The following is a 15348-nucleotide window of genomic DNA, read 5'->3' as shown; positions in this document are numbered from 1 at the left end:
TGAGGTAGAAATCATGGAGATGGAGGGAGTGGTGGTGCGGCTTATGATGATTGCATGGGTCTTGGAGGGGTTGATACGGAGGAACCATGGTTGCACCAAGTGGTGAACTGGTCAAGGTGGGTTTGGTGGGTACGTTGGGACCGTTGTAGTGGACCCCACACGCCAGGCTAGATTTATTAGTTTGGTTGCGTGCAGTTTATTGAAGAGTTCACTTCACACAAAACTTCGTGCTATGTCCTCACAGCTGTAAACTGCTCTAATTTGGTTTCAAAACTAAGATGTCTGGGTTGTACAGGGTGTATCAAAAAGAATCATCCGATTTTAAAAAAAAATTGTAACTATAGTCTGTCTGTAAACTCAAGAGCGAGCAGCGCTTTTGGTGGGGGAAGTGGCCTTTCCCGGAAGAACCCTGCAACCGGCCTACAGGGGCACCCAAAATCAGTTGCCCCTTGCCTGTCTAGCGGCGTAGATCGAGGTGCTGCCAGTGTCAGTCAGTTAACTTTGTATACTCATTGATATACTTCGGTATCCAGAAGTGATCGATAATCGCCCAGTATTGCAAGAAAATATGCAGAATACGAAGAAGAGGAGGTGTTTGCAGAGTAACGAGCGTTCAATCGTCTCTAATGTTATTACAACGCGTGTTAAAGAGGCGACACAAAAAGAAATGTTGGCTAATATTACCACCAGTCCAAATCAAGCGTCTGCAATTTTATGCAAGGGTCAGCCTCGCCACAATAGGACGCATAAGGAAGGAACGCGATAATAAGCTGCGTCGTTTACTGGAATCGTCACGAAAGAAAACTAATAATTTTGGAAGAAACCCATCGTTACAAACAGTTTCACAATCACGTAAAACCTTTGATGCTTGTGGAAATGTATTCTGTCGCTAAATCTCTATCTCGGTTACTACTCACCTGATTCTAAGATATATTGCTTAAAACACATGCGCATTAGCTGCTCTAACACAGCTGAAATTTCGTTCGAAACATGTACACCGATTCTGGACATCTAAGTAAGAGGTTTGACATACGAGGTGCCTTCACACATTAATTTTTATTTTTTGGTAAAAACTTTGTCAATCTACATCAATGTTGTGCTCTTCAAAATATTCCCATTTATATACTATACACTTATGCCAGTGCTTTTTCCAATTCCTTAAACACTTTAGGAACTGTTTCCTCAGTATAGTTTATAGATCTCTTAACTGTACATTTTTAATCTCATCCACACTTGTGAAATCGCTGTCCTTTAAGGCCTACTTTGAAATGTTTATACCACTTGGTTTACTCATAACAGACTCACGAAAAGTAATATTTAACATTTCTAAAATTTTCGTACACTTTATTCCATTCTTATAAAAAAATTTAATACAGATTCTCTAATCTGTTTTTTTTTACAGAACAAATAATCTTTGATGCTACCAAAACACATGTAACCTTTTTGACAGCTGACAAAAGAGTAAGTACCCAATATGCATAACATTGTACACATACTTTCAAGACACGTTTACGAAGACAATGACAAAAAGTAGTGCAAAGCGAACTAATACAACAAACAAAATTATAAATTCCTGGTACTTTTTAAACAATCTTCGCGTTGTAAGAAGTGTTAAGCTTCAATGTAGCCCTTCAAACAAAACTTCTACCTTTTAGTAGAAACACAAAGTAAGATCAATCCTTAAATTCTACAGATTGCTTGCATTATATGGGGTTCGTCTTACTAATAGCAAATAGACAAACATACATTCACATGAACAGGCATTGGGTTCTATGTTTCTAGTAGAGTCCTGACTTCCCTTCTTATGTTAATATTATTTACTCTATCATGTTGTGTTTCGGAAGAAGCTATCGTCTTTTATATTTCTTATTGCCTTCACGCACTTGTCCAAAAATAAACGCAACCGGGACGTATCTGTTCGCGGCGTCGCCACAGATTTAAAGCGCGCGCCGCGGCAGGGTCAGTACTACGTTGTGAAACAGCCTGTAGAAGCGCCTCGTGACGTAGCTGGGTAGGCAGAGTGGGGACTCGCTCGCTCTTCAGTTTACCGACAGACTATATTATGTTATTATTTTAGATATGTGCGGAACAATGTACTGTTGGAAAGAGCAAACTCTCGAGTTTTACATGGTTCCCGCTAGGTAGGAGCCGTGTGCGCCCACTTCAATTCAAGTAAAAATGTTGCCGGTACAACAGAAAGAGTCTCGTGGTCGACATTTTGCACAGTGTGAGTCAGTAATAACTGTTCAGCGTGACTTTCGCACTACGTATGGTGTGCATCTTCCTATAGCACAGAGCATTAGACGATGGCATGAACAATTCCGAGAAACAGGTTGTTTCTATAAGGGAAATCGCCGGAGCGTCCGCGAGTGTCTGACACAGACGTCGAACGCAGAGTTTCACAAGGAGTTTCCAGAAATCCATTTGCCGCGCACCTCGAAAGCTCAACATGCCCCCGATGTCCGTCTGGCGTGTGTTGCGTCGACGTTTACACATGAAACCACACAAAAGTCAGCTACTGCAAGCTCTTCGTGAAGGTGACAAACAACAACGCGTGGAATGCTGTAATATCGTTCTTGGCAAGATGGCGGATGACAGTTTTCTTCTACGCTAAGTGTTTAGTGACGAGACAACGTTTCATTTATACGGAAAGGTGGACCGTCATAATGTGAGAATATGGGGTAAGGAACAACCACATGAAGTTGTACAACATGAGAGGGACTATCCAAAATTTAATGTGTTTTGTGCAGTTCCGCGAAAAATGTGTATGACCCATTTTTCTTTGCCGTGAACACTGTTAAAGAAACACATATGTCGATATGCTTTTGAGAACTTTCTTTTCCCATAGTTGTTTACTGATTCGACCGACTTCATTTACAAACAGGATGTGGCATCGACACACTGGCATCTGAAAGTGCGGTAATTTTTAAATCAAAGGATCACTAAACCATGGATCGGTCGCACTGGACCAAATATAAAATGTCGTGCGACTAGGGCCTCCCGTCGGGTAGACTGTTCGCCGGGTGCAAGTCTTTCGATTTGACGCCACTTCGGCGACTTGTGCGTCGAACTGGACCAAATGATTCACCTTTACATTACTGGCCTCCAACGTCACCGAAGCTTATTGTATGAGATTATTTCTTTTGGTAATTTATAAAAGAATCTGTTTATGTGACTCCGTTGCCAACAACAATGAATAAACTGGGACATGGCATAATAGCAACTGTGGAAGCTGTAAATCAATTCAATACATGCTCACTGCAGTGGGGGAACAATTTGAACACCACATTGGTATATGCAGTGCATAACAAGGGGATATTGAACACCTAAGAAAAGGTATGAAAAAAAAGACTTTTTGAGTTTCCCGTTCATCAAAAAACAAAATTCATTGTATACGTTTTTTAGTTCCAGAAATATAGGCATGCCAAATCGATGATTCGTTTTGAAACACCCTATATTTTACACTCAACAAGCGCAGCACATCGACTTGCCACTGTCCCTGTATATGTCCGCACCACGCTAAAAGATTATTTACACTTGATTTTAACCGTTGTTTCATTGTTCTTCGACCCATACGCCTTGCTGAGTGTCCAGCAGCTACTGAACATCTCGAACTTGAAGCAGTTGCTACCCGCTATTAACGTTTCCAAAATGTCTTTGCGTCTTCTCTCTCGTGAATCTTCCCCGTTAAATGCTTCTCTCCACAGTTCAATCTTCTACTCCATTTCGTGCTTTTCTTCTGTATCTTCACAGTCTTTGTTTATTTGACACAAACCGTAGCTCAAACACAGCCATTGCTCAACAACACCTCGACAACTTTGAATGTTCAACTGTGCCTATCTAGTCCGACTTCAAGTTTTATTGTACATTAGTTTCTCCGCTGACTGTTGTTCAGTTAATGAGAACCTGCTCCAGATGCTTAATTAGAATTTATTAAGTCCACTCAACTGGTTTCGGCATTGATATTAGGCCGTTATCAAATGTTTCTGAAACTGCCAAATGTTAATACACTTGCAAATGAAATTCTGAAACACCTCAGAATATAGCTTTTCTAAGCTAAAGCATGTTAACAGTTCTACTGTATAGGATTGTACAGGTTTTATAATTACGACACGCCCATTTTTCTCATGATGCCATTGGAAGCGAAACATTTTCACAGCAACTTCTACTATTTTTATCATTTGACATTGCTTCTCTACAGCTTAACGTAAGTTGCATATTCTTCCTGCACTTGCAGAGATGGTATTTGATTCCTGCTTGTATAGCGGTCTTCTTTTGGTGCTTGTAAACCATAGCATTATGGTTTTGGGTCGTAAAAGTAAGATATCTTTTAATTCATCTATTTTCGTCCGTTCGTTTGACACCATCCGAAACAGAGGTCTTTTTGAACAATGTGCAATAACAGACGGCGGCTTGTGGCACGATTTCCTTTACTTCCCGTTGCTGCGAAAATTTTTCACAGACAATTTTACAAAATTCGTTTTACTACGCGAGAAAGTTGTCGCTTACGTGACTTAACAAATATATGATACGCAATATATTACAATGTTGTCGTGATAGATCACTACGTCCATAGTCAGTGGATTGTAAATTACAACGACCGACATCAGTAGAGGGAAATTTGGTCCAGAGATAATCCTACAGCAAAAGCCAAAGCATTCAAAACGGATTAAAATGGTTTAAAAATTTTTAATACCCATAGATTCGGATAAAAGACCTGCGATGTGGTTAAAATTTCTCTTATGCGCACAGACCTCCAGCCATCGTACTGTGTTCGCCTTTGTGGATCGTTTGACTTTTCTCTGCTTCATATCCGGATACTTTTATATAGTAGGCAGCATTACGTCTTTGAACAAGATCCTGAACGTGGGCTTTCCACCACAGTTTACTATCTATCTGAACACCTAGAAATTTGAACTACTCAGTTTCACTAATCATATGCCCATTCTGTGAAATTAAAACGTCGGTTTTTGTTGATTTTGTGTTAGAAACTGTAAAAACTTATTACTAGCCGGATATTTTTGCGGTGTCTCATCTCTGCAAGCAATCGTTTATCGACAAAAAGCAACAGTGCTTCCGCTGCATGTCGAACTACTACAGTGCTTGACAACAGCTACGGAGCAGAGACTTTGTCGGACAAGAATAATTACAGGCAGTGATGGACGACATGAAACGCAGTACATTCGTAATAGAGATGGAGTTATGTATTTATAACGAAAAATGGTACAGGTTTCACGACCTGAGAAAACAGATAAGAGATGTAAATAACGTTCATGTTCGGAATCCCAACATAAAGGTCGGTATCGGACTCTCAGTAAGGAATATGCACTCCTCTGGCACGAATACACACTTTGCACCTGATATTCGTGCTGGCTACCAAACTGTTGAGGAATCCTTTGGAGAGATTGTTCTTCTCCTCTCTCAAGGCGGTTCTCAGTACTTGCACTGTTCGGGGAGGGGGTCTTCGTTGAGAAATACATCTGCCAGGAAAAGGGTGTAGGTCTGGGGAGTAGAAAGACCATTCCACACGTACTGTACCCTAACTTTCCAGTGTGTCCGACACCTCAGTTGTCCTGCTAGGGCGAGCATTATCGTCCATAAGCAAAGATTCAGGACCTACCGCACCACTGAACAGACGGACATGATCCAGAATAATCTCCCCGCAATGTCGCAGTGCCGTAAACGCAGTTCCTGCAAAGATATGCAGTGGTGTTCGGCCATTATGCTTAATGCCTGCCCACACCATAACGCCTAGGTCATACTGGTGAAGTCCATGAACATTCTACGGCGTGTAGCGTGTCCAGTCACTTGCCACAGTGAAGTGACATTCTTCGAAGAACTTAATTCTGGACCACAGTTGCTGATTCCCACCCAACACGCTCCCTGCACAAATGAAGTCTTACTCGACGATGGCATGTTGGGGATGCTTTTAACAGGCTTCTGAGCATACAAACCAGCCTCATTTAATCGCCGCCAAATGGTTTTGTCAGAGACACGTAGTGGTCGCAAGGTCAGCACTGATCTGTCTAGCAGTGAGATGTCTGTTCCTTTTCCCCGTTAAGTCTACGCTAGGCATATTTTTTGGTAGTAAGATTGTGTTGATCACAAAATATTGCTCCAGAAGTTGGACCATTATAGAATACGGGGAGTAAAATGGCTCTGAGCACTATGCGACTTAACTTCTGAGGTCATCAGTCGCCTAGAACTTACAACTAATTAAACCTAACTAACCTAAGGACATCACACACATCCATGCCCGAGGCAGGATTCGAACCTGCGAGCGTAGCGGTCACGCGGTTCCAGACTGAAGCGCCTTTAACCGCACGGCCACACCGGCCGGTTACGGGGAGTAGGTCACAATTGGTTCACCTCTTACTTTAGCAACAGACAGCACAAGATCATTATTCACAATGTTGGCAATGGCTGTGATGTGGGGTCTGAGTGGGGTACAGTCACGTGGGGGGTGCCCTAGGGATCAGTGTTGGGGCTACTCCTGTTATATAAATGATATGCCCTCTGGTATTACAGGTAATTCTAAAATATTTCTGTTTGTCGATAACACTAGCTTGGTAGTAAAAGAGGTTGTGTGCAACATTGGCTTCGTTTTCAAATAGTGCAGTTCATGACCTAAGTTCACGGCTTGTAGAAAGTAAACTAAGGCTAAATTACAGTAACACTCAGTTTTTTCAGTTTCTAACACATAATTCAACAAAGCCTGACGTTTCAATTTCACACAATGCGCATATGATTTGTGAAACTGAACAGTCCAAATTTCTAGGTGCTCGTGGAAAGCCTACGTTCAGGAACTTGTTCAAAGACTTAATGCTGTCATTTTTACTATTTGAAAGATGTTCGAAGTGAGTGATCGTTCGACACGAAAATTAGTCGACTTTGCTTATTTTCATTCGCTTATGTCGTATAGTACTATATTTTGGGGTAACTCTTCCCATTCTCAAAGGATATTTTTGGCCCAGATACGGGCAGTTCGGGCAATAAGTGATATAAGTTCTCGAGCCTCTTGTCGACTACTATTCACTAGTCTGGGTACTCTGACACTGGCCTCTCAACATAAATATTTTCTTTATTGTAGTTTCCTATGAACAATATCACCTTATTACCAACAATAAGCAGCTTTCACTCAGTTAACACTCGACAGAAATCAAACTTGCATTTCGACCGGACTTCCTTAATTCTTGTGCAGAAAGGTGTGCAGTATACTGCTGCATCCATTTTCGATAAACTACCACAAGAATTCAAAATTCTTAGTAGTTATCCTCGCGCTTTCAAATCGAAACTGAAGAATTTCTTCATGGGTCACTCCTTCTGTTCTGTCGAGAAGTTCCTTGAAAAATTAAGCTGATTCCTACGTTTTATTGTTCATTGCATTTACTTAAACTTATGGCTTGCCTTCCTTTGGGTTCATAAACATTTTATTTTATCTATTATAACTTTTATGTTGCAGTTTCATGTGCTGACATGTTCCATGACCTTTGAGATTTCTCCTCAATTTGGTCCTACGGAGAAAATAAAATAAAAACCGATTACCACAGTAGTGACACTTTGACCAGCTTCGATCCGTCGAACTGTTTGTTCACGATCGTAAGCACTCAGAGAGACGTCTAGAGACATGTTTGCGTACCACACTAATCAATTCCACAGTACCTTCCTGGAATAATGTACTGCATGAAATGATGAATGCATACACAGCGTTGGTGCACAGGTTTCACTGCAGTTAACATGTCCCGCCCTCTGCGTTTCCTTTTACTATCTTTGGCCGGGAGTTCCGTAGCAATTATCAGTTGTTCCGTAGCAGTTGGTAGTTGTTCCTTAGCGAATGTCTGTTCCTCCTTACCAATTGTCAAGCAGTGTAGGTTCGTATTTTTTGTGTATGTATCCTGATGTTCATAGTTGTTCTTTCCAGACGTACTTGTTTGTCCAGATTTTCTTGGTTATCTCCCTCAGGTAATTAATTCTTCTTCTCCTCCGTTTTTCTAATGTCTTGGCATTTAGTCTGCAGTTTTGATTGGGCCCCTTTGATGTTTCCCATTCGCTGTGTTTTCTGGTAGAATACCTGTAAGTTGGTTGGTTCATCTATTTTATTTAGCTGCTAGATTTGGACTCTAGCGGTTTCTACGCCATATGACACGAAGGCATTTTTGTTGGGAAAAGGCTGACAATCTGCCGCGATCACTTTAATTTTTGTTGCATTCCCGATGGGCTGTTAGCGTTCTTTATTAGTTTTGACCATCAAGTTACGATGACGTTTTAGAAAACAGTTGTAAAACAACAGAGACTGGCCATCACGTCGTAGCGCACTGATTCAAACGAAAGTTGGAGATAGCCAGGGAACTTCGCTTTGCATCTCGTGTCTGTTAGTGGGGCAGCTGTAATTAAGGCTAAAAGTTTCCGGTCATGATTTAAATAATGAAAAACTGCACTATTACTTGTTTCCTTCATGCTTAGCACAACTCGTTTCAGAATTTATTCTCAATTTCTAGCGTATTTGTTTACGTAAAGATATGCACTTGTGAATCAGTTGTACTATGCATGAAATGAATAAGTAACTGGTGCAGTTTTTCATTATTTAAATCATAAATGACACAGTTCCAGGCTTTCTGAAAACATCGATTATGATGAGCAAAACTGAGTTTCCACTCAGCTCCGAATTCATTAATGACGTTTAACAAGATCTCACGGTCCATTGAGTCGCCCGTTTTCTGAAAGTCTACAAAGAAAGCGACGTAGTATTACACCTGAGCGTAAATATCTGATTTTCTTTTACATTTTCGTCGTATGTCTCACAGGCGGGGCTCAAGACGCAGCGGCAACGCCGCCAGTGCGCCTGCGCCGAGGCGAGCCGAGCAGCGGCGAGTGTGCGCGATCCTTGCCGAGCGCAGCGCAGGCCGCGGCCATTAATTACCTGCGCGAGATGCCCGCCGCGATAGCAGCCGGTGCAGAGGTGGCTTCCTGGCGCGAGCCCCCTCGCTCCCACGGCTGCTGCTCCTCGCACGTAGCGCCAAATATTTACCACTTCACTTCAAAGACAGCACGTTTAATACTTCTGAGCTGCAATCGTGTTTTATTGTCCGTACAGTGGATACATTTCGCAACAATTCCATTATCAACAGTCATCGTGTGGAAAGGAAAAACACACATGAAGAATGGTTTGCAGATAGCCTCAATATACAGGGTGACAGTTACTGAACTATATGAAAAAAACGTAAATTAGTTACAAACTACGGCATGCACACTCTTTATTGAACATGTAAACGTCACTACAGATATTCGGGTTTAGGTTATGACGTTCGTTATGCCTGCCATCATTGGCGATGATATGGCGCAGACGAATAGCGAGATCCTGCACGGCCCGCTGAAGTTTCGGAACATAGACGCTGTCTATGGCCTCCTGAACGACTGTTTTTAGTTCAGCAATGGTTTTGGGGTTATTGCTCTACACTTTGTCTTTCGTCCAGTCCAACAAAAAGGAGTCGTATATGTTGAGAACAGGAGAATGTGGCGGTCAATCGAGGCCCATGCCAGTGGAAGTACTCCTCCAGGACATTAAACATTCTCCTGTTTTAAAGGAGTCGAGCTCCGTCTTGCATGAACCACATCTTGCCGGAATCAGGGTCACTTTGGATAATGGGAACGAAATCATCTTCTAGAACCTTCACATACTGTTCGGTAGTCACCATGCCAGCAATGAATATCGATCGCACCGATTATTCCGTGACTGGGCATTGGGCACTACACAGTCACCCGTTGAGGGTGAAGAGGCTTCTCGATAATGATATGCGGACTGTAAGTCCCCGAAAAGCGCCAGTTTTGCTTATTTACAAACCCATCGAAATGAAAGTGGGTTTTGAAGCTAAACCAAACAATATTCACATCAAAGTCCTGTTCTTCAGTTGTGTGGATAGAAATGTTGGTGAAACACAATCACTGTTCCATGACCCTGGGACTTAATGGCTGATGGGCCGCCCGGGGTGGCCGAGCGGTTCTAGGCGCTACAGTCTGCAACCGCGCGACCGCTACGGTCGCAGGTTCGAATCCTGCCTCGGGCATGGATGTGTGTGATGTCCTTAGGTTAATTAGGTTTAAGTAGTTCTAAGTTCTAGGGGACTGATGACCTCAGCAGTTAAGTCCCATAGTGCTCAGAGCCTTAATGGCTGATGGGTTTCAATTTTATACGGGAAGAGACGCAGGTCTTCAACAGCAATTAGTCACATTGTCTCCCGGTTGATTACCATCTGCTTTGCAGCTCGTCTAATCGATTTCCTGGAGCTTTTTTTTCAAAAAAGGAAAAAAACGCCTGAAAACATCGAGAAGACACACGCATGATATTGCCAACACTGTCATCACGAACACTACCTGCTCTCTCAAACTTGCGAATGAATTTCTTGATTGTTAGCACACTTGGATTGGTTGTCTTCAGCTTGAAACGGTCGCAAACTTCCTTTGAGCCGCAGTTGGTACCTTCAGAGGTGGTGGTTCACACCACACCGTGGTACCTCTAATACCCAGTAGCACGTCCTCTTGCATTGATGCATCCATATATTCGTCGTGCCATACTATCCACAAGTTCATCAAGGCACTGTTGATCCATATTATCCCACTCCTCAACGGCGATACGGCGTTGATCCGTCAGAGTGGTTGGTGAGTCACGTCATCCATAAACAGCCCTTTTCAATCTATCCCAGGCACGTTCGATAGGGTTCATGTCTGGAGAACATGCTGGCCACTCTTGTCGAGTGGTGTCGTTATCCTGAAGGAAGTCATTCACAAGATGTGCAAGATGGGGGAGCGAACTGTCGTCCATGAAGACGAATGCCTCGCCAATATGCTGCCGATATCGTTGCACTGTCGGACGGAGGATGGCATTCACATCTTGTACAACCGTTACGGTGCCTTCCACGACCACCAGCGGCGTACGTCGGCCCCACGTAATGCCACCCCGAATTAGAAGGTAACCTCCACCTTGCTGCACTTGCTGGACAGTGTGTCTAAGACGTTCATCCTGACCGGGTTGCCTCCAAACGCGTCTCCGACGATTGTCTGGTTGAAGGCATATGCGACACTCATCGGTGAAGAGAACTTGATGCCAATCCTGAGCGATCCATTCGGCATGTTGTTGGGCTCATCTGTACCGTGCAGCATGATGTCGTGCTTGTAAAGATGAAGCTCGCCATAGACGTCGGGAGTGAAGTTGCGCATCATACAGCCTATCGAGCACAGTTTCAGTCGTGACACGACGTCCTGTGGCTACACGAAAAGCATCATTCAACATGGTGGCGTTGATGTCAGGGTTCCTCCGGGCCGTAATCCTTAGGTACCGGTCATCCACTGCAATAGTAGCCCTTGGGAGGCCTGAGCGAGGCATGGCATCGACAGTTCCTGTCTCTCTGTATCTCGTCCATCTCCTAACAACAGCGTTTTGGTTCACTCCGAGACGTCTGGACACTTCTCTTATTGAGAGCCCTTCCTGGCACAAAGTAACAATGCAGACGCTATCGAACCGCAGCATTGACCGTCTAGGCAAGGTTGAACTATAGACAAAACGAGCCGTGTACCTCGTTCCTGGTGGAATGACTGGAACTGATCGGCTGTCGGACCCCCTCCGAACATGGGTTCCTATCCCACCCCTGCAAGTCCCACAAGTTTCTAACGAGTATTTCCGAACACCCTCTATATTAAAGAAGTATGTACTCTATGTCCATCCGAAAATTACTAGAGTATCGTATAAAAATTCGAAAGAAATCTGTGAAGAACTTTTCGAGATATTTATAAAAAACTTTTCCATTCCTTAAGTAGATATACCGGGTGATCAAAAAGTCAGTACAAATGTGAAATGTGAATAAATCACGGAATAATGTAGATAGAGAGGTACAAATTGACACACATGATTGGAAAGACATGGGGTTTTATTAGAACCAAAAAAAAACAAAGGTTCAAAAAATGTCCAACACATGGCGCTTCATCTGATCAGAACAGCAATAATGATGATGTTTTTTACAGGAAATGCTCAATATGTCCACCATCATTCCTCAACAATAGCTGTAGTGATGATGCGATTCTGTAATATATCGGCGAACTTCTCACCCGTCACGGTAGCAGTTACAAAACCAGAATCACGCATTTCCTCGAAGAAAAAAGGCCTAATAACGGTAGATGTGGTAAATCCAACCCATACCGTGACTTTCTCGTCGTGCATTGGAGTTTCCACGACAGTTCTAGGATTTTCGGTAGCCCAATTTCTGCAGTTGTGGGAGTTGACAGACCCTCGGAGCGTGAAATGAGCTTCGTCGGTCCACAACACGTTACTCAGCCAATCGTCACAGAACCTGTGTTATTTCTCATACCAATTAGCAGATATCTGACGCTGAAATCAAGGACAACAAGGATAACACCAGTGATCTCAAGGGTCAGGATCATGCCGCCAACGTCTGTCTCAATTTTATCTATCTGGGTAGTTATTGCATTTCCTATATTTCTATTATACTGGCTGGAAGAGAGGAAGCCGCAGAAGAGAGGAAGCGAAGGCCGATGGTCCTCGCACGTTCCAGACACCCTAGGGAGTGACAGTCCAGTTTTAAAAGCTAAGACAAGAGGAGTATTGTAGCCACAGGTAGCCAGTGTATAACCTACGTATTTTCATGGCGTGGTACCAGCCGGATAGGTACGGTACGTTTTCCACAAACTAAGGCCAACACGACGTGAGATGCTAGACTCTAGTTAAAAAGCGCCAATAATGAGCTATGACCGGAGTCCGGGAAACGCAAATAAACTGCCGTTTCATAGGCCAAGCAATTTGCTCAAAGCACAGATTCACAGAGTTCATATTCTCCGCGGCACCTTCCGGGAAGACAAGGGAGAGAGGGACCAGTAACGAAATAATGATCTCTGTTTTTCTCGGGGAATGTTAGGTTGCTCTGCTTTGTTAGAAGTTTTCCTATCTCTGTGGGGGCTGAACTGCGTCAGTCAGAGGCTACTTCACGTGAAGTCAAGGTAGTCATTTTCTAGAGGAGCACGAAGGTAATTCATTGGCTGATCTTAAAAAAAATATGAGAAACTGACAGGCTAGCAGTTTCTCAGAGTTATACACACAGGAAGGCAGTCCACCGTCTGGAATATTAACTTTTCTGTGGAGAGGGATTTAACAGTTTTGCAAAATAATCTCATTGGACAACATTTGGCAGATCCTTCTGACTGCCAAAATTGATTTTACCCTGACTTTGTGGGGATCAGAGAAAATATTGCAAAATAGAGATGACTTTAATTTGGTCTTCGCTTCAGAACTTGTCTTCTATTCACTGTGGTCTTCTGACTGGGCAAAAAACACGCTTCACTGAACTTCCACTTTTGGCTTGGAGCTGCAATGGAAGAGAGACTGATTTTCCGAAGAGAGGCTGCAACATTCAATGGCTGACGTGTGACAGTGGCCGGTTGACCACCTCGCATGCAACGTTCAACTCTCCAACTCACGAATGATGACGGGAACATGCAGCACAGGTGAACCAGGAATGCTGGTTGTTAGGCGTTTGCAGGCATATTGTTTTGACTTGATTAGGTTACACGATTTTTTACCTTTGGATCGGTAGCCGAGGGTTCATCAATGACTGGCCAGTTTGCCTTCCTTGCATGTGGTTTCCATATCTGTTCTTGGTGCAATCAGAGCAATCTCCTTATGCCCGTCTACAGTTACCTCTTCTCACGAATGACATGTGATGTGGCGATCATTTTCTTTGCACCCAATCCTCGTGGACTTTGCCAAGACTTAACCTGTCATTAGTATACAGTTGTTCTGTATTTGCAAATCACAGTTTTCCATTCTCAGTGGTTGATAGATCACGATAATGTGTAATTTTTTGGGTCATGTTCATGTATGTACTCAAAGAGAATATTGTAATAAATTGGGGTCTGTTTGGACAGATATTTCATTCCAGTAGTTAGATGAACCCCTTTACAATTACTGAAATTTTAATGCTATTTGAAACAATTAAACTCAGGACTCATTTAATAGGACCACAGTTTTCACATACTTATCCATTTGGACAACAGATTCATCACAGTATCTAAGTTCATTGGGAGTGGTCTGCCCACAGGTCAGTCCAACTGATGCAGATCACAGCGACAGCCGAAAGATTCGTCAGACTCGGTCGACGTCTTTCGTGTTGATTGAAATGACTGGAAAAAGTCTGACGAATGTATTATGACTGTTTTTTTCGTTTTAAGTTTATTGCAGTAAATGAATTAAGATTCAGACTGAAAAAGCTATAATAATTGATTATAGCATTGCTGTGGAAGATGGCCATGCATACTTATACAATGAAAACAAACATATTCCAACAGTTCTGTTTGAATCAACATAAACTGTGCCCTAGTCGCTTTGAAGATGTTGTTACAGCATTTCAGTGAGTACAATCAAAAACATCGTACTGCAGTCCCCTAATGCATAAGTCAGTTAGCAACGAATATATATCACTGAGTCCGAGGTTACTCCAATCTCACGACTGAAGTCAGAAAGAGAGCTGCTACTGGATATTCCAGTCTTCCCTTCAGTTTGGCCATAAAATCCTGATTCATAAAAGGAAAACTGATCGTAAATGTGATTCACTCAAGTTAAAACACTACTTTCGTGGCAGCGTAAAGGTAATACTACACATATAAACGTACGAGTCTTTTATTCGGCAGATATAAATTATCCTCCTCATTAGCATTCGATAAGAAAAACAGCCACTTGCATACCACTGTAATCTAAACTACTGGCAATTAAATTTTAACGCACTTTTTACGACTTAAAATCTTGCCAAAACGAAACCCTTTAAAGTTCACATTGAGAAGAAGAATGTTTCCACTAACAATCTAATGATCCGATACATGGAGCTCTTTAGGAACAGAACACTAGTAGAGGACGGTAAAGATAGGATTAAACCGGCTGTACTATTTTTGCAAGAATTGTTTGTCCTGCCACATAGGGTTCCTCTTTTCCAGCCCTTCCGCTCCGTGCTCACTTCCGACGTAGCGGCGCCAACATGTCGCCATCCTCCAGATACGCTCTTGCGAATGCTGCTTCTTCTTCTTCTGCCACTATCCGTCCACTGGCGAATGAAGGCCTCTTCGCTCTGTTCAGTCCCGTAAGGTGCAAGCATGTTGCTGCAGGTAACATGAATCTCGATCTTCCAGTGTCTCTTTCCTGTTTCCGAGGCTGCCAGTGAATTATCATAAATGTCACCTGTTCTCGCTTTGTACACAGCCCGTCGCCAGTTCAGTCTTCCATCTCTCTCGGGAGGTCGTTTCTGCTTTTGTCACTGCCCAGTACTTGCGTTTCGTATCTTTGTGCTAACTTCT

General features: G+C 42.9%; 1 protein-coding gene across 1 annotated transcript in view; it reads left to right on the top strand.

The window, feature by feature from the left end:
* Positions 1-15348, top strand: part of LOC124789171 (trypsin-like) — a 92304-nt gene that overhangs the window by 38099 nt on the left and 38857 nt on the right. The window contains exon 2 of the mRNA XM_047256465.1: positions 8805-9010. Within this exon, the coding sequence (XP_047112421.1) occupies positions 8805-9010 (206 nt within the window). The remainder of the gene's footprint in view (positions 1-8804; positions 9011-15348) is intronic.

The sequence above is a fragment of the Schistocerca piceifrons genome, chromosome 3, assembly GCF_021461385.2.
Source record: "Schistocerca piceifrons isolate TAMUIC-IGC-003096 chromosome 3, iqSchPice1.1, whole genome shotgun sequence".
Classification (NCBI taxonomy): domain Eukaryota; kingdom Metazoa; phylum Arthropoda; class Insecta; order Orthoptera; family Acrididae; genus Schistocerca; species Schistocerca piceifrons.
The sequence above is the reverse complement of the archived record's forward strand: the minus strand, read 5'-3'. Positions and strand labels throughout refer to the sequence as shown.